At 39.8% G+C, this 20,466-nt stretch overlaps 1 protein-coding gene across 2 annotated transcripts in view; it reads left to right on the forward strand.

Annotated features, from left to right (window-relative positions):
- The window catches only part of septin7a (septin 7a), a 59,300-nt gene that overhangs the window by 15,430 nt on the left and 23,404 nt on the right, over window positions 1–20,466 (forward strand). For both annotated transcript variants that reach the window (XM_071499562.1, XM_071499561.1), the window contains exon 2: window positions 5,049–5,151. In XM_071499562.1, coding sequence (XP_071355663.1) covers window positions 5,142–5,151 — 10 coding nt within the window. In that variant the 5' untranslated portion in view covers window positions 5,049–5,141. The remainder of the gene's footprint in view (window positions 1–5,048; window positions 5,152–20,466) is intronic.

Below are 20,466 nucleotides of genomic sequence, written 5' to 3' on the forward strand. Positions count from 1 at the left end.
TCCACTGGGTTTTGAGATACACATTTTTGGTATTTGTGGTAACCCCTGTTGGTCAGGCTCAAAATGCTATGCTAGGCCAATTCCTTGGAAGGGTTATTAAGTGTTAGGTTTTACTTGTAATGTCGTCACCACAGCTGAGACTCGTAGTGTGTTTGATGACATTCAGCCAGTGCTCAGCCAGTGTTCAGTAGTGTCATTGTGCATTACATTTGTTTTACATTTCCATCATTACAAAATCAGTCTATAATAGTAATTTGTTCAAAAACAAAGCTGTTGATGTTTGCTACTGAAGAATGTAAATTGAGTAGCCAACATGATAAAGTGTTAATTCTGGTCTTTTTTTTCTTTTTTTTCTCTTACAAAAAGTACCAATAAGAGTACAGTTAAAGTACTGGATCAATGAGCAGTATTGATAAAAGTAGTAGTACCATTAAAATCTTAACAATACCCATCCCTACGGATTATGCTTAGTATTATGTTATTATTTCTGAATACTGCACAGTCACATTTTCTTTGAGACCTTGTAACAAGAGGGGGAGCTGGAGGTTTAACCCTCAGCTCTGTACTGATTCTGTGTTTTGTGTATATATTATAAGGCATATTACTACATTTCTTAAGACAAACGACAAGAGCAACAAACCCAGAACTACACCCACTTTACTATGGCAGACACTAAAGGCCTCCTTAAGGGGTTGCATTATTTCGCTTCATGCCTCTGAACGGGAGAGGTTATATACACTCCAAATGAAGGCAGCACCAGGCAATATGCAAGCATTCCTGGTTGAGTGCAAACCAGGAATACTTAAAATTAGCAAGAAAATCAGTGACCTACTGGTTCCCTGCATAAATGTTTGGCATTTGATAATGGAGAGTGCACGCTAAATGAGGCATCTATCATTCTGATTCCGAAAAAAGGGAAAGATCTGAAAGGCAGGGCTGTGCATGAAGTCCCTTGCTCTTTCCCCTAGCAATACAGTCCCATGCAGAGAGTGATAGATCACACCCAGAAATTCATGGATAAAGTATAATATATGAACAAAGTATACTGTTAAAAGAATATCCCTTTATATGGATGATATTCTCCTTTTCATTTCATGACCACAAACATTGATTGTGCCAATTCTGTCTCTTTGTCGGATAAAAAGTAAGCTGGGATAAGAGGGAGCCCATGCCAATTCATATTATAGGTATGATGGTTATTATGTTTCCTTTAGCACAAACCCATTTGTATTACTAAAGAATTACATAATTCATACATTTGTGTGAGATTATACAATGCACAGAATAGGAAAAGCCCATCTTTGCAAATCTAAGATGAGGACAGGACTGGCTCTGGCAAATTCCACATATTACTACTGGGCCACCAACATCAGCTTAATTTCCTACTGGTTGGATGATACAGCAGTACTCTGTCTAAGATCATATGACAGTCTTTTTGAGTAGACAATCCACAATCTGATTTATGATCTGCATCCTATTTCCACTCTGGTTTTATTTTGAAAGTCTTGATGAAAGTTGTGATTCATCTTTCTGCCAATTTGATGCCTATTTTTCAGGTCAATGCTGTTTACAAATTATGTCACAATCGTTCACACTTTTTGCTTAGTTAATATGAACAGCGCTATTATTTATTTATGAGGTTCTATATATCAGTGTTTTTTATATATATAATATCTGTGCTGTCTTGTCTAACTGTCAAATAATATTCTCCAGATTCATAGTACATCTGTAATTTATTATTTTTATTTTATTTATCTCCTGTTATTTGAAAAAGGCTTTTCCAGTCTTTTCTAGATGTTTCCATCATGCCGCAACTCAATGGGCTAGATATATATATTTATGTGTCTCTGTCTATATTGTTCAAACTATTCATTACTATACCAAGAGGTAGCAAATCTGCCAGCCGATAAGCAGAGCTAAAAAAGAATTCCTGTGTCATTTAAAGTCAGTGTTTCCCATACATAGACCATTCTGTGGCGCACCGTTGTTGTTGTTTTCCCTCTCGTCTATGCTCTCAACGTAATATCGTTCCGTTCATTCATCTCCACATAGCGCTCTTTCTCTGTCATTCTTGGACACACACGGACACGCACACACACACAGACAAGCGCGCATATGCCAGCGGTGCACATGAAAATCAACCAGCGCATCACTGGTGCATTCCCCCAACGGTGTCAGTGGAGCGCCACAAATTGCTACCTGGTCTGTGGGAAACACTGAAAGTGTTCTTTTACTAATTTCTTTCTCTGTTTCTCTTCTCTCTGGTTTCCACCTGCCTCTTGGACCTACCTTTGACTGCTTCGCTGCGTATCACTTTTGTCATCCTGACCACCTGTCTGCTGTCCAACCCAGCTGTAAGTACTCTGCCTCATTCATCAGCCTGCTGGGACTCTGGGCTGTATAGGCTGTAGTTAAAACAGCTCATAAAAAAATCATTGTTCACCAAATGCTCATGAAGGAAATTTCCTTTTCTTTTTTTTAAATATTTGAAATTGAGTCATTTGAATCTAGAGACACCTATAACCTAAAAGGTGTAATATGAGATCTTCATTTTTTTTTAACACCACCAAGGAGGTTATGGTTTGTCAGCAGCTTTATCCAAAAAATACTGAACCAATTTGCACCAAACTTTGTGGAGGGATGGGCAGGGGTCAGGGAAGAAACAATTCAATTTTTAGACCTGGATCATGTACTATGAATTTATTTTTTTCTCTTTAGTCTGGTGTGTTTTGTTTGACATTGGCTTTGGCGGAGGTCTGTGCTCACAGAGTGCCCAGTGAGATTTCCATGTCATTTTTTTTATCATAAAGCAGGTCTAGGTTCTTTATTAATACTGTGAAAGTATCAACACACTCAGTCCATGGAGAAATGCACACAGCCCATATTCAGAAATTTTTTTATTCCCTTAAAATGAGCCGTTAGGACTTCTGTAACTTTGTGATGACACAGCATAACAGTCACTGCCCTCAGCCAGGCCCCAAGCCCAGACCACTGAGACCCACCATCCAACCTTGCAGGATTTGGTTTCTCTGAGTGTTTACCTGAAATCTGTTGTATTTTTGTTAAATTACTCAGAATACTGTCAACCTCACCACCCTGTTCTTACTAGTGCTCCCAAAAGAGGAGATGTAAAATGACACTGAGATGGTTTTTGGACTTTAAGTCTTAACTAATTTTGTGACCCTTTTTTTCGACTCCACAATGCATATCGTTATATATTTGAGCAAAAAAAGTTTGTTCTCTACTTGTATAAAAAAAAGATCCTAACTCATGGTCTACATACTAACTTTTTCTGGAACTTTTGACCACATCTCAGTCTCCCTTAGTGGAAGGAACAATTCTCACTCACTGAGAAATTTCCATCCACTGAGTGTGACCATGAGATGTGACTGATAGCTCTGAAGAAAGCTAGTAAGTGGACCTTCAGTTAACATTTCTTTTGTCAAGTGTTATTTTTTAAACTGCAATATGTTATGCGTTAAAGGTCCCATATTTTACATGTTTCTGGTTTTTGTTTATTTTTATTTCAAGTTTTGATATCAATTAGATGAGTCGGCTCAGAGTCTCTCCTCTGATTGGCTGATTGTTGAAGGTGTGCAAAAAAATCAAATCGCAATTCTACCTGTACTGATTCAAAATCGATTCATGAATTCCAAAAAATCTGTTCATGTTTTTCAGTCTTGTAACAGCGTTGATTGAAGAAATGAAATGGTCAAAGTTCTCATTGATATTTAAAGTGTATTGATTGATTTCCAAATGTCAATCATGCATTGAGTAACATGCAAGAAAACATTCCACTTTAAAAGTAGCTGGTATCCTCTGAGCTGCACAGTGAATTAAATGGTTAGTTAGTAAAGATGAAATAGCAGAAAACACCCTTTCATTTATTATTCACTCTTCTGGTGTTTCCTAATTTGTGATGTATTTACACTGAAACATGACAAATTCAACCTGTCCCACTTGGTCAGCTTGTGGTGCTTTCTTGCACATGGCGACATTTTCTTTCACTCTTAGTTGAAAACAAACCAGTGTACACTGCACAACTGGCCCTCTTACTCATGCCAGGGTCGTGTCCAACCAGTGTGTTATTATCACCTGCTGGCGAATGAATGCAAATAACAGCAATAACAATTAAGCCGGCACACAGCTTAGGCAACACAACAGATGAACATCAGCCTTTGCCATCGATAGGTTGATGACAGTTAACAAGTTGAACAAAAACTACTTGTGTTCATTCACCTTCTGCTAACGCCACACTAATTACAACCTATTACATTCATGGTATCGTCTCATATTACTGAGCTTTATGTTTGGCTGACTGCTGATTGTCAAAATGAAGTCAGTCTAACATTTCATCATGCGATCATAGTTGACTAATCTATGTAAACTTGCCACCATAAGAACAGTGGTTACAGAACTTTAGAAATGAGCCACAGCTTAACGGTGTGCATGCATGTATGTCATAGATGTGCTCCAGTACTTAAACAAATAACACTATGACTCTGACCATCATATGAATATGAAATATACAGCATCAAATACTACATGACCTATTGCTGTTGTTTTATAAATCAGAATCAACTTTGAATCAAATGCTGAGTCCAAGAATTGAATTCAAATCATGAGATTTTCTTAATCATGCACCCCTACTGATTGTTTTCTGAGTGATCCAATAAAAATATAGCAGATTTCAGGTAAACACTTAGAGAAACCGAATCCTGCAAGGTTGGATGATGGCTACAGGTGGGCAGGGCTTGGGGTGTGGCAGAGGGCAGTGAATGCTTTGTTGTGACATCACAAAGTTCCAGAAGTCCTGACAGCTGGTTTTAAGGCTCAGTTTCTGAATACAGACTGTGTGCATTTCTCTGTGGACTGAGGCTCTGATACCTTAGAACAAAAAAAACAAACAATTAGCCTTAAAGAACTTAAGTGCTTTCTGAAATTTGAGCTAGCAAATGGTACAGAGTGCCACAGTCTATACTCCTTTTCCACTAACAGTCTTTTGCCAATGGAGAAAAATATCAGCTATACATGTTTTTGGTCCACAGCAACAGAAGAACCTGGAGGGCTATGTGGGCTTTGCAAATCTTCCCAACCAAGTTTACAGAAAATCAGTGAAGAGAGGTTTTGAGTTCACACTCATGGTTGTGGGTGAGTAGTAATTTTAGATTACCTTTTAGCACTTTTTTTTTATATCATTGTTTCTCCTCATTCTATGACACTGTCAGGCATTCATCTGAGGATAGCAAACACTAATGCCATTACTTTTTCCTCAATCTTTTTGCTTATTGTAATGAGCAAGTCCTAAAAAATGTTGCTCCATCTACATACACAGATCTATGTCTGTGTTTGAACTTGTAGCTCTTACTGTGCTTGTCCATGTGTTGAGCAGTGGCAGCCCACTACTGCATGTGTGTGTTTGCACTTATGTGTGTGGCTTGTGTCTCTTGGATTGTGTGGTGGGGGGAGGTTTCCTGTCATTCCATTAATGCAGCCAAAGTCAAAGCCTGAGCAACTGATTTGAAGAGGGGCACACCCAAAGAACCCTTCCTTTCTTTCCTGCGCGTTGTCCAGGGATACCTGGGTAGGAAGCTGCACTGAATGATTGCACAATGTCACATCCTCTCCACAGAGTTTGTGGCTTTCATTTTCTTCCTGCCTTCAGGGCTAAAGAGCCCATCTCCATGGCAGAGCACCCTCCTGCCTCCTGGCTGCATTCATGTAGTCACACCCTGGAGTTTCCCCCCTCTGAGCACTGGCAATTTTGTATGCAGCATGTAATTAGAAGCAGCAGGGTAATTTGCCAAGTCAAATACTTGTCAGGCTGGAGTAGATGAAGCGTCGGGTCATGTGTACTTTTCCTTAATTTTTTAGGGGTTGATTGGAGTGGTATAAAACACATTTACCAACTGTGGAGGGAACCCAGTGGATATGGAATTTATGTGATATCATAGAATTTATAGATGCATATTCCAGAAAGAGACAATGAAGTAATGGAATTAATGTCATAACCTGGTTACTTGTTTTTAGTGTATTTTATTTAATTTTCCAAATGCCTTGACAGAATGACTATATTGAAAGGCTAATTTAACATGAATAGGGTGTGCACCAGGCTACTCGCACAGTATGAATACACCAGGAATTAATACAGTTATGGTATGGTGATGGAGTGTGACGGATTAATTCAGTCTCACAGCTTGTGGATGAATATGAAATTATGAAATTTGATACACAAATATTTCAATACTCTTCATCAAATTGTATTTGGCAGTTGCATTGCCATTTAAGCCCAGCATTGTCTGTTTTTCTGGCTGTATTTGTAATAAATGCTGTGCAAATAATAAAATACATTTTTATGTAATGCATTGTTAGAGAGAGAGAGAGAGAGAGAGAGAGAGAGAGAGCCCAGTGAATCATGGGAATCCCCCAGCAGTCTAGCTCTATAGCAGCATAACTACGGGATGGTTCAGGACATACCCGAGCCAGTCCTAACTATAAGCTTTACTAAACAGGACAGTTTTAAGCCTGATCTTAAAGGTAGAGAGGGGGTCTGCCTCCCGAACCCACACTGGGAGCTGATTCCACAGGAGAGGAGCCTGATAGCTGAAGGCTCTGCCCCCCATTCTGCTCTTACAAACTCTGGGAACCACAAGTTGACCTGCATTTAGAGAGCGAAGTGTCCTATTGGGAAAATAGGGAACTATAAGCTCTCCAAGGTACGATGGTGCCTGACCATTAATGGCTTTGTAGGTGAGGAGGAGGATTTTAAATTCTATCCTGGATTTTACAGGGAGCCAATGCAGAGAAGCTAACACAGGAGAGATGTGATCTCGTTTCCTAGTTCCTGTCAGTACTCGTGCTGCAGCATTTTGGATCAATTGGAGGCTTTTTACTGAATTTTTGGGACATCCTGACAATAAAGAGTTACAGTAGTCCAGTCTTGAGGTAACACATGCATGAACTAGCTTTTCAGCATCCTTTAGACACAGAATGGGTCTGATTTTAGCAATATTGCGCAGGTGGAAGAAGGCTGTCCTAGAGACTTGCTTTATATGTGAAGTAAAGGACAAGTCCTGGTCAAAAATGACACCAAGGTTTCTGACTGTAGCACTGGAGGCCAAGGTGATGTCATCCAGAGTCAGTATATTATCACATAGTGTATCTCTGAGGTGTTTTGGGCCAATTACAATAACTTCAGTTTTGTCTGAGTTTAAGAGTAAGAAATTACTGGTCATCCAGGTTTTTATGTCCTTAAGACACACCTGAAGCTTGGCTACCTGGTTAGTCTCACCTGGCTTCATGGATAAGTACAGCTGGGTGTCATCTGCGTAACAATGGAAATTTATCTGGTGCCTCCTAATAATGTTTCCCAGAGGAAGCATATATAGAGTGAAAAGTATTGGTCCTCGCACAGAACCTTGTGGAACTCCATGGCTGACTGTAGTGTTGATAGAAGAGTCATTATTAACATGAACAAACTGGAGTCTATGTGACAGATATGACTTAAACCAGCTTAGTGCGGTTCCTTTAGTGCTGACCATATGCTCTAGTCTCTGTAACAGGATCTTATGGTCGATGGTGTCAAATGCGGCACTAAGATCTAGCAGGACAAGTACAGAGACAAGTCCATTGTCTGAAGCTATGAGGAGATCATTGGTAACCTTAACCAGAGCTGTTTCTGTGCTGTGATGGACTCTAAAACCTGACTGAAAATCTTCAAACAAACCATTTCTGTGCAAACAATCACTTAACTGGTTTGCAACAACCTTCTCAAGGATTTTGGAAATAAAGGGGAGGTTGGATATAGGTCTATAATTGGCTAAAACATCTGGATCAAGAGTAGGCTTTTTAAGTAGAGGTTTAATTACTGCAACTTTAAAACCCTGCGGTACATAACCAGTTGATAAAGATAAGTTAATCAGACTTGATATAGAGGTGTCGATTAAAGGAAAAACTTCTTTGAACAGCCTTGTTGGAACAGGGTCTAGAAGACAAGTCGATGGTTTAGATGAAGAAACTGTTGAAGTGAGCTCAGAGAGATCTACAGGAGGAAAACAGTCAAAATATAAACCAGTTACAGTGGACTCTGAGGCTGCTGAACTGGACAGTACATCTGAGTCAGCTGTGGGGAGGAGATGGTGAATTTTTTTCTCTAACAGAGACAATTTTATTTGTAAAGAAGCTCATAAAGTCATTACAACTGAGGGCTAAAGGAATAGATGGATCAACAGAGCTGTAGCTGTCTGTCAGCCTGGCTACAGTGCTGAACAGAAACCTGGGATTATTCTTGTTTTCTTCTATCAATGATGAATAATAGGATGTTCTGGCTTTACGGAGGCTTTTTTTATACGCCAATAGGCTGTCTTTCCAAGCCTTTAGAGATTCTTCCAGGTTAGTAGAACGCCACCTTCTTTCTAGCATCCTTGAATTTTGCTTTAAAACTCGTGTTTCTGAGTTGTACCATGGAGCTAGTCTTCTCTGACTCACTACCTTCTTCCTCAGAGGGGCCACAGTATCTAGAGTTGCACGCAGTGAGGCTACAGTACTGTCAACAAGATCACCAACCTGTGTGGATGTGAAGTTAAGAGAGCTGTTCCCTAGTGCATTGATACATGGCAGTGGGCTCAGTACTGATGGGATTCTTTCTTTAAATTTGCTAACGGTATTGTCAGACAGACACCTGCTGTAATAGATTTTTTCCCCAGATGCTGTGTAGTCCATGACTGAAAACTCAAATGTTAACAGAAAATGGTCAGATAAAAGAGGGTTTCTGGGAGAAACTGTTAGATATTCAATGTCAATCCCATAAGTCAGAACCAGATCAAGGGTATGATTAAAAGAGTGAGTGGGTTCATTAACATGCTGAGAGAAGCCAATTGAGTCTAATAATGAATTAAATGCAATACTCAGGCTGTCACTTTCAACACAATACATGAATGTTAAAATCACCCACCATGATAACTTTATCTGTGCTGAGAACTAACTCAGATAAAAAGTCTGAGAACTCAGATAAGAACTCAGAGTACGGGGCAGGTGGACGATATACAGTAACTAGTAGGACTGGTTTTTGTGTCTTCCAGTTTGGGTGTGACAGACTAAGGCTTTCAAATGAATTATGATTAACCTTAGGTTTAGGATTCATTAGTAAATTGGAGTGATAGATGGCTGCCACCCCTCCTCCTCGGCCTGTGCTTCGAGGGATATGAACGTTAACATGAGTGGGGGGTGTTGATTCATTCAGACTAACATATTCATCCTGCTGCAGCCAGGTTTCAGTCAGACAGAGCAGATCAATGTTATGATCAGTTATCAGATCATTGACTAGTAGAGATTTAGATGAGAGTGATCTGATATTCAATAAGCCACATTTAATTTTCCTGTTATTTGGTTCTGGACTAACAGTTGTGTTAATTTTTATTAGGTTTTCATGTCTAACTCCTCCTCTGTTCACTTTTGATTTATTATATTTAAATGTAGGTGGTCGGGGGACAGACACAGTTTGTAGGGGGTGAATGGCAGCGACTGCTCTAAGAGGCGCAGAGAAGAGTGTAAGACTGCGACTCTGCCTCATGGTCTCAACTCTGGTTTGTCATGGCTTTGATTTCTGATAAACTCAGTGAAGTTTCTAGATAAGAGCGCAGCTCCATCCAGCGTGGGATGTTTGTTTCTAATCAGACCAGGTCTTCCCCAGAAAGTCTGCCAGTTATCAACAAACCCACATCGTTAGCGGAACACCACCTCGATAACCAGCGGTTGAGCGATGACAAGCGGCTGTACATGTCATCGCTGGTCAGATTGGGTAGGGGCCCAGAGAAAACTACGGAGTCCGACATTGTTTTAGCATAAGTACACACCGACTCCACATTAATCTTAGTGATCTCCGATTGGCGTAATCGGGTGTCATTAGTGCCGACGTGTATTACAATCGTACTGTATTTACGTTTATCCTTCTCCAGCAGCTTCAGGTCGGACTCAGTGTCGCTGCTCTGGCCCCAGGAAACATGTGACTGTGGCCGCTGGTGTCGCTAACTTCACGTTTCTCAGAATAGAGTCACCAATGACCAGAGTTTGCTTCCCAGCGGGGGTGTCGCTGAGGGGGGAGAACCTGTTAGAAACGTGAACAGGTCGGTGGTGAGCCGTGAGCTTTTGTTTAGGACTAAGCCTCTTCTTGTTACGAACAGTCACCAGCCGCCCTGACCTCCCGGCTGCTCGGGAGCTGCTGGGGGGAGAGAAGGAGCGACAGAAGGAGCTACACCGGGTCGGTCCGCACCAGCTGCTGGGGGCTGGCTAACTGGAGAAGCTAAAGATGTGGTTTCATGGTGCGGAGCCGGGATCCAGATCTCTGAGCCTCGCCTCCATAACTGCAAACAAACTACATTTATTACATGTACCATTATCGCTAAAGGAGGCAGAGGAGGAACTAAACATGAAGCAGGCTGAGCAAGAGAGAGCGGGAGAGGGAGAGACAGAAGCCATCATTAACTGCTAAGCTAAAGTAGCTAACAGAGCTAGCGTGTAAACAGCTGTGTTTTAATGAGAATCTCACGAAGAGAAGGAGAGAGCTAAGAGTGATCGAACAGGAGTTCGACAGTACAACAGATAATTAGCGGTTATATACAAAAATACAACTAGAATCAGCTGAGTTCAGGGAGAGCTTGTTTAAAATCTCATTCATAGAACCTTTTAAGTTCTACTTTAAAAGTTATCATACGTGGATCTTGAAAGGTCTCTTGCAAGGATGAGTCATTTTGAATATACTGAATATCAGTGTTTTAAAATTATGTATTTGATGTTCTTAGTTTTAGTGGTGAATGTGATGAATTTGAATCCACTTTGTTTTTAGGGTAGGGTTGTTCTGTAGGTTTGGTATAAAACAGTTTTGGTATAAAACAGTTGTTTAGATTTTCCATACATTTTAAATGGAAGGGAATTCTGCACTTACCAAATGCAGACTATAGAATACAGAATACAGAGAAAAATTAAATCGTCAGATTTCATTAAACTACCATAGCTTTTAATTTTTCATGAACTTAGTTACCGTTGTAAGTGTTATTAAATTAAATGTTATTATGTCATCACAACTCATTAGAATTATGTTTGCAACTCAAAATGTTAACTAAATTACTGAATTTGAATTTTTATCCTGCAGCAATGCATTTAATGAAGTAATAGTTTAAGGTCCCCTAAATTATTTTGTTAGAGTACTGTATTTTCCGCACTATAGGGCGCACTGGATTATAAGGCGCACTGTCAATGAATGGTCTATTTTCGAACTTTTTTCATATATAAAGCGCACCGGACTATAAGGCGCATTAAGCGAAACAAAACAGTCAGATAAGTCAGTCAAACTTTATTAAACGCGTTCACAATAACTCTCAACATTGTTCAAACGTTAATGAGCGTATTCACAATAACTCCCAACCTTGTTCAGTTGTAACACGTAAAAAAAAACACAGTCTGATACCGCTAAATCAAACGTTAGCGTATTCACAATAAGTCCTTATAGGTCCTTATACACACACACTGTAATATTATGGTGAAGCACAGTATGTATTACTCCGCGACGCTCCTGACTACGATAGCCGTAATGCTGCAAGCAGTGCGGCTTTGTAGTTTACCAAAGTCGTACTAAAACATTCTGACAGAGCGCCGTGAGCGCCGTGTACCACACAAAATCACTTCGATGTCAGTAAGCACAACCAGAATGAATCCATATATAAGGCGCACTGTCGTTTTTTTAGAAAATTAAAGGCTTTTAAGTGCACCTTATAGTCCGGAAAATATGTATCGGATACTTCAATCCAGAATATGTATGGATTGAAGTATTTTAGTGTTAGTGTGGATGTAGTGGGGGGATAGTTATTGTTAGCAGTCAAGTGAGAGTGGGCCAGAGCCATTTGTTGGTCAAAGTCAATATTTGGCAGTGATTTGCACATTGGCAGGAGCAGACGTGGATGTTGGCCAGAGCTCATTGTGTTCAGTCCTGGTTGACAGAGTTGAATGTTCTCATTGTGTCACTTTTGAAAGGAATACCTTCACAAAAATAAGACAGGCTTTCTGGAACAAAATGGATGGCTTTGCCAACAGATTTTGTCATGCCCCGGACTTGTTAACTTTTACTGTCTCCTGTTCCTTTTTAAAGGGAAATCCCATTAATAAACACAGAAGTTGAGAGACGATTACTGCTTTCATAATTTCATTTCACCTGCACATTATTAGCCTTGTGTTTTGGAAACCCTGTCAAATGAATTGACCTAATGCGGACTCCCTCTCACAAGTCAAACTTTACCTGCTTCCTGACTTTATCCTGCTTCTAACAACCTCTTCCATACAGTGGGAAATGCTTTTGAATAAACCCCCTGGAAATTTTTTGCATAGCAAGACATGCATCAAGCCAGCGGGCCTTGGCTTGGCTGGCTGGTGGCCTCTTCTGGTGCTGCAACTGGGATGCCTGGCTGTAATGACCCTAAACGGCTTCCTTATTTATCCTGGTTCAATTAACTGGCGTAAAGGATATTCATGAAACTCCTTTTTTCCAATTGCATAAAGCAGTATCACTGCATTTATCTGCATCCATGTAGCCTGGAAAACCCAGGAAACAAAGTATTGAAAACCAGTTTTCAAGTCCTGGAAAATCCATGAAAAATTAGAAACTCTACAATGTCCTGAAATATAGTGTGTCATCTTGGAAAATAATTTTGACATTCAGTAAACTGTAAGATATCTGTAACAGTTGGCAGCTGAAATAAGGACTGTGTTCAGGGACCAGATAAAGTCAGATTAGCAAGGGTGAGAGCATAGGCCTACGCTTAGTGATATTTTGACACAACACAACACAGCATTGATGTATTAATTACCTTTTAAGTTGATATGGCAAACTTGTTATCAAACAGCTCCTTTTTTACACACCCAGCAACTAGCAATGTTATCATGGAAAGTCATGTTTCCGGCCACCTGATGTATGTAAGAATCCTCCTGAAAAAAACATATCTGGCTGTTTAGTTGCTAAATGTTCAACTAGGTTCACCGGCTAGCCTCTAATTGTGTCTGTTTGCTGGTTTATTGCTGAGCTGCTAGTGCAGAGTTAAGTTTTTATCTTGTCTCTCACACAGCACACAGCCTCTGTCGTGGCAAGGACTAAGCATAAAAGACAAGCGCTTTACCAGATGAGCTAACGGGGAGCACCATCAGAGACTTTTATTAGAGACAGATCTTTATTTCTAACTCCCTCTGTATTCGATAAGTAATTTGGGTCATGGCAGTATTTTACAAGGAACCCTCATTTTCATTCGCTCCCATTTGCCATGTTAAAGTTACTGCATTATGTGTTAAGCCTTTTAGCGTTTCAGTTGCAAGAAACCCTTTATTTCTTAATAGGGCTTTTATTGCTGTGCTCCAGGAAGTGTATTGTCTCATTTCCAGTTGCTGGCATTTCTGTTGTGTACATGCTACTCAGATCTGCTAGTTTCTTCAGCTGCTACCAATGACTTCTCTCTCTCCCCCTCCCTCTCTGCTCGGTGTGTCTTATGTTTAGTTATTCTTCTGCCTCCTTTTGTAAATAATGACACATGTAATTTGTTATTTGCTGTAATGGAGGCGAGGCTCATTGTATAGGAACTCCTCCTCTTCCCTGCAATTCCTGAGCCGACGGGAAACCAGCATCTTAGTAGACTGCCTGTAGCAAGAGGTGTGGCCCTAAGCCCCCCGTTGGCATCCATATATGGTCTAGTCATGTACCAGGTTGATACATAGTTTTTTCGGGGGGAAAAGTCTAGCGACAATGCACTAAGTTGGCAACACTGCAGGCGGTAAACACGCCGCCAACAGAACCTGTTTGCACCAGAAACTCCAACTTGATGTTGAGGCACTTGGCTGACCAGTGGTGGAAATATCATCAGTCCAGGTTATAGCGTTGGTCCTGCTGTTGCAGTCTTGCCAAAAATATTGATTATAGCTGCTTTACCATTGTACTGTCGTGGTTAAAATTCCTGGTGCCCCTGAATTTTAAGTACAGAGTTTAGAACATCTCAGAAACAAATGCAAAGAACCAATTTTGTATTACCAGAATATTTAATAAAATGTCCATAGTTAATGAACAACAACAAAAAACGTTTTCATATAGTGAAAGAAAAAAAAATACAGACATAAAATATACACTGGACACAATTACTGGGACCTTTTTTATGAATTAAAATTAGTTCTTCAAAGAAAATAAAAAGCAAATAAAGGTTTTAGTGTTCACATGACCGCAATCAACCAATGAATGATGGTTTTACTAAAGACTACTGACGCACAAGACATCAAAAACTTGTTGGTTTCAGCCTGTACCCTACTACACCAAGTTGGGCTCCATAGGCACAGGCCAGACGGACACCACTATTGAAAGAAAAAGGCAAAAAAAACACCAACTTTCATTAATAAGGCTCAGTCTGGTACTGGAGATATTGAATATATCAAAAGAATGATGGGTCTTTGAGCAGCAAAGCACACATCCAGCAGATATTCTGAATTATGAAATTGAAATTCAGGGGTATTGTATAGAGGTGGGACCAATCCGATCCTATTGGTATCAGATCTGATATTGACATCATTCACTATTTGGATATTGGACGGACAGGGCCGATCCACTTACTGATACAGCTTGCGCTAGACCATGAACCCGCCATAATGTAACATGAGACATGTCACCGATTCAGATTCCATTCCACATCTTACCATGAACCCGCGGCAACTTCAGCGTGTAACTGAGTGGGCAAATAACATTAGCTGTTGGTTTGACTAAAATGCTGTTTGTTTGGAGATATTTTAACCTGGAAATGCTGAAAAGCAAGACAGCTACTTGTAATGTGTGTAAGGCCGGCATGCTGAGGGGTGGAAGTACGGCTGCATGAGGTTTTATATGACAGAGTACCAGGAGTTCATGCTAGCCAAGAGACAAGATGACACCACCAGGCAGCAGACTCTCGCTGATGCTTTACAGAAATGCGATAAACTTCCAGCAGGCAACTCAAAGGCTAAAGGGATCACAGAGAAGTTGCTCAACTTCATTACACTCAATGACCAACCACTACCTGTCGTGGAAAATGTTGGTTTTCGCAGGCTGTTGGAGCACTTAGAGCCCAGGTATAATTTGCCATCCAGAAAATACAATTCAGAGACGGCTATACCCGAACTATACAACCGAGTGTCGTCACAGTTAGCGGCACAGTCAGAAGATGTTAAAGCCACGAGCTTCAGAAACTGATATTTGGACCTCCGATGTGAGACCAATGTCTCTCATAAGTCTCACTGTACACTGGGTGACATATGCACAACAGAATGCGGTGATTCAGGTGAAAAAGTGCAGAGGGCCACACACCAGGAGTTCAATTGCAGCCTCCATCCTGTATATTTTTTGCTGTTCTAATAAGAAGTGCTGTGTGGTTTATTTTAGCCTCATGATTTAACCTTAAACACAATACCAACAATAATAATAACATTAAAGTAAAAAGAGCTCAGCAGAATCTGTGTCAGTATCGGCAATTGTGTATTGGAATCGAATCGGAACTGAAAAAATGTGGATCGGCCCATCTCTAGTATTGTTTTTGCCCTGAAATTAAGCACGATTTGATCCCACAACAAATGACATCTACAGCCCCAACATTTGTAAATCCTGCCCAAGACAAGTAAATTTATCACTTATTCCTACTTCAGAATTTGACTTCCTTGATTGCTGTACATTAACATACTAAAAGATTCACAAGTAGCCACAGTTTGAGACAGACAGTTCACTTCAGACAGCTGAATGTCATAAACCAGTGTTAAGTTGTGGCTCAAACTCGCTTGTAAGTCACTATAGATAAAAGCGTCATCCAAACTGCTACATTTGCACCTGGCATCCATACCTAAAAATGGAGACTTTTGAAATGCTGTTGGCCCCGTTTTCATTTGAAAACTCTGAAGTTGTATTTTAATCTGCACAGGCAGAAAGAAGATCTTTGGAAATTCTGACATGGACATCCACATTTGCTTCTTGATTTGGTTTTATTAGTCATGACGTATCCTTCCCTGATTCATTGTGCTCCTTATTACCTGACCCTTTTTTGGAAAAAATCAATGACTCCCAATCTACTTTTTCCACCACCATGACCACTTTATATTAATATGTTACTGTCACTAAAAGTTCCACCTCGTTGTCAGTCCAAGCAAAGAAATCTGATATTTTTTGCCATTGCTGTTCCTTGTTCATAGTATTTTTTGCAACTAAGCAACCAGCTGCAGAGTAGGCTGTTTACACTGGCACGCACATGCTCAGTGTACTTCAATGGTCATGTGATATGCATTTTAAGGCAGGTATCATGGATACAGATTATTCTTGATACAGAGCTGAAATGCTTGTCTAGAGAGATGGTGTCATTTTAAAGTTAAGTTTTAAAATGAACACATAATAGTGTGTAGTAGCAAGTGTAGTGAATCAAATCAAATCCAGTCACAACCCCCCTCCCTTCCAAACAAGCAACTATCACCATCATAACTCCTGAGTTTCAAGAGTTTGGTTCTTGTGAAACCAAACTCCTCATTTGTCCTCTGCTTACACTGGGCCTGGATCATTATCTCACTGTGTGACTCTTTAGTCCTGCTGTTCTTGTTAGCTCTTAGCTTTCTTAATTCAAGCCGACATTTGTATCATATACGTTTCACCCACGGTGTGCACAGAACCACAGCCTCAGTGAGTGCTCAGTGAGAAAGAGCTCTCCATTCCCTTTCAGCTTTGAAAAACTGTGTAAAGTGGTCTTGGATGTTTCATCACAGACCATTTATGATCACCGAAATGTTTCTGTTGAGTTTGCAAGATAAATGTGGCTTTACTCTCTTGGGAAAATATTTGACTCTGTGAATGTGTTGGGTGAAGGATCCTTTTGTATGATGTTTTTTTCATTGCACCGTCCCCCTCTCATGGTTCATTGAACATTGTTGACAGCGGTGGCCCATTTTGGCCCTGGCCATTTGTAAAGGTCAGGAGCAGCTCTTTGGCTGCAGTGGCAGACCGGCGTATGACTCTTCTCTCACACTGAAGCTTTTGTTCAGCAGCTCCTTGTTGCCCTCCACTCACCCTGGTCTTAACAGACACACTGCTGATGGTGTTTTTTTTTTTTTTTTGTGGATTACCACAGCCAGGCCCTCCTGGCCCCTGCAGAGTTTTTGTTTATTTATTATTCAAGCTCCACAAAGAACCAGCAAGTTTGATTTGTAAATGACTAAAGTTATTGATTTATCAGCAATATTGTACCAGATTTGTTTATTTATTTATTTATTTATTTACTTTGTGTGACATTAGCATGCCAGGCTAACTATCTGACTACCTATAGCAGCAAAACTAATGCATGCTAGCTAATATAATATTAATATTATTAATATTATTTCCTCTCTATAATGGATGTGGGGAAGTTTCATTGAAATAAGTTTGCCAAACTCATTGGTACAGCTAAATCCTAAAGGGCTTTGTGAAACAAAGTTTAAAAAAATATTTGCCAAAAAATCACTATATGGAATACGTTGTCTTTAAAGAAACAGTGATTCCAAAAATCTGTGATTCCAAGGATCTCAAGAATTATCTGTTTTTATCTCTTTTTCATTTCTGTCAGCAGCGGAAAGTCCATCAAGTTACCTAGCCAAAGGAATTGCACAAGCTTACAGTAGAACAAGTAGCGGGGTTTCTGCACTATAATATAGTTGAGGTCACTAGCCTTGTCTGAAATAAAGACAACCTCGACTAATTTTGACAAGGATTGTTACACCTTTATGAAATAAAATAACAGTGACACCATCAGAGCAAAGGCCACATATTTTAGGAGTAAGGCTGTAGTCCAACTGATGCTTGATTTTTTTTTTTAAGGCCAATATTGATATTTGTTTAAAGAATATAACAATATATCAGCTAATTTAAATTATTATTATGATTATTATATGATTATTTGATACAATACTAAAGCAGTACTTTTTTCAAATGAGAAATAAAAGCTTTTTAAAGCCAGTTTTACATTTAACCAAAGTAGCCTGTTAAATGTCGAAGTTAAAAGGACTGTGTCTAAAACTGGCAAAATTATGACACTATCTGATCAAAGAATAACAAAACAACATTATGAATCTGGCAAGGGGTTTGACCACTTTTTGATATTTGACAGTTTTCCATACTTTACTGACACAGTCTTTTTTATGTTGAAAGGACTAGTTTAAGTGTTGCCCTGGTTTCCATAAATGACATTGTCATACAGTTTAGGAGAGTCTGTGGCAAATAAATCTTTGCAGCATAGCTAAGGTACATTTAAAACAGGAAGTTATGCATTATGTTTCACCAACTAAACTGTGACCTTATAGGTTTAATAGGATGTCCCCCATGTATATAACATCACATCTAAGAGGAATGTTTACACCAAACACACTAATGTGTTTGTGTATTTTCTGCCAATATGGCACAACCTTCTGGCAATTCCAAAAAATATGGAAGTGATTGGAGTCATCTATCCCACACATTCTTCAACATATTCCACCACTTCCCTGATGTTGTTTTTGCAGGGGCATTGCAAAAAACCTCACAACATTTTTTTCCCACAAAATTATCACCATGTAGTTGAACTAGTTGAATTCCACTGTGCTTAACATATTCTTCTCCAACCCTCATCTGGAATATTAAAGGTAGTAGGGGTGTGAATCTCTCCAATACAAGGCGATCTGATACGTATCTAGATATATGGGGTATGATACGATTCAGGGACGATACATTTTGATATGGATGATTCGGTTCAATTCGATCTGATTCAATACGCTACTAGCACCGTTTTAGTTTGAAAACTCTGGGGTTGTGTTGCAATCTGGACAGGTAAAAACGGAGCAAAAACGATGACCTGGGTCACTGGGTCACTCCCTGATTGGCTGTTATCAGCTGCGACTGTCAGTGGTGAAAGCAACATGAGTAATGAATACAAGTGTTACTGACCTTGTTGTCTTTGCTAGCAGGTGTTGTTCAGTTAAATACTAGATGATAACACTCCAACTGCCTTTGCTTTCCTCGTTCGTAGAACTTTCTGCAACTAATCAGCACCTGAGAGAAGTCATTCGGCTTCCTGTTTACACCAGTCATGCATGCATGCATTTTCAGGTGTGGTAGTATGGATGCAGATCATTTCTGATACGGAGCTAAAATGCTTTGTTTTTGTTTAAAACGTTGTTTTAAAATGAAAACGTAGGAGTGTGGATGTAGCCTTTGTGCTAGCTGTACTACTAGTCTCACTAAGTGAGCGCTGAGATGAGTCGTGCTACTGCTGTACTTTAGTGCTGTTTTACACTCCTTACGTATTGCATTGGTTTTATCCAGTGTTCCGTGTTTCTTGTAAAATCCAAATCTCTTTCAGACTTTGGATTTCAGACTCAACGGTGCATTATAAATTGCGTCGGGGTTGCCGGACATGTTTGTCTTTCCTTTGCAAACAGAGCGCTATCTTAACATTTCTGTGTCTCGTGACAGTTTCATGGGAGAGAGAGGGAGAGGGAGGGAGAGAGAGAGAGAGCTGTAGACACTGAGCTGACGAAGTTTAGCAGCATAGCAGCAATATTACACCGATTCATAGCTTTATAATTGGGTATGATCTTTATAGTCATGGGGTCCATGTATCGATGCACTTGCATCTTTTAAATTAAAACCGATTTCCAATTCATATCGCTTATTTGTTACACCCCTAGAGAATAGCATTATACATCCTGGAGATAATTACATTTCCTGTCTCTCCTGTTTCTAAAGCTACCTTCAGACCCTGGTTGAAATAATGCAGAAATTGAAGGTATATATGGAAATCATTTCGCTCCAGACTATGCTTTTACTATAAGGATTCAAAGCTCTAGAATTCCCCCATGTGGACAAATGTATAATAATTAGTAAGGCCTCTGGTGATCCATGTTTGAAATCTATCACCTGGCCTATTTGGGACAAATTCCATATCATAAGCACACCACCATAACAGTTTAGTTGATCCACCTACTTCACATAATTTTCCGATCTCCTGCCAGATTTGTAAATGCCCAAATGAACTCTGTTTATTCCAAACTGTCAAAGTTAATGTTATAATCAAGACTGGACCTACATAAAAAGATTAAGAAGGGAGTCTGTGTTTTTTGATTTCTGTTTTTTGTCCTCTGTTATAGTGAGACTTGATGATGACTGTGGTGGTTTAGGATCTTCCTTGCCCTCTCCTCCCTTCCCATGATTCTCTGATTAGATCCCTGAAATGCAGACAGGAAAAGGATTTTGGAGGACAGAACTTACACCCTGGCTGTCTCTTTTCTCATGTTAATGAATACCTTTAAAAAAAAACTGGGTCAAAGGGATCCATGTCCTGTACTGAATTTCAATTATGTAAAGAATGTCAAACAGCAAAAGACTGCATTAGTAATGGTGTTGATAAACATCAGGACATTGTTTCATGTGCCTCA

Source organism: Trachinotus anak, unplaced genomic scaffold, assembly GCF_046630095.1.
Source record: "Trachinotus anak isolate AG129_WGS33_773 ecotype Australia unplaced genomic scaffold, CSIRO_AGI_Tana_v1 ptg000016l, whole genome shotgun sequence".
NCBI lineage: Eukaryota > Metazoa > Chordata > Actinopteri > Carangiformes > Carangidae > Trachinotus > Trachinotus anak.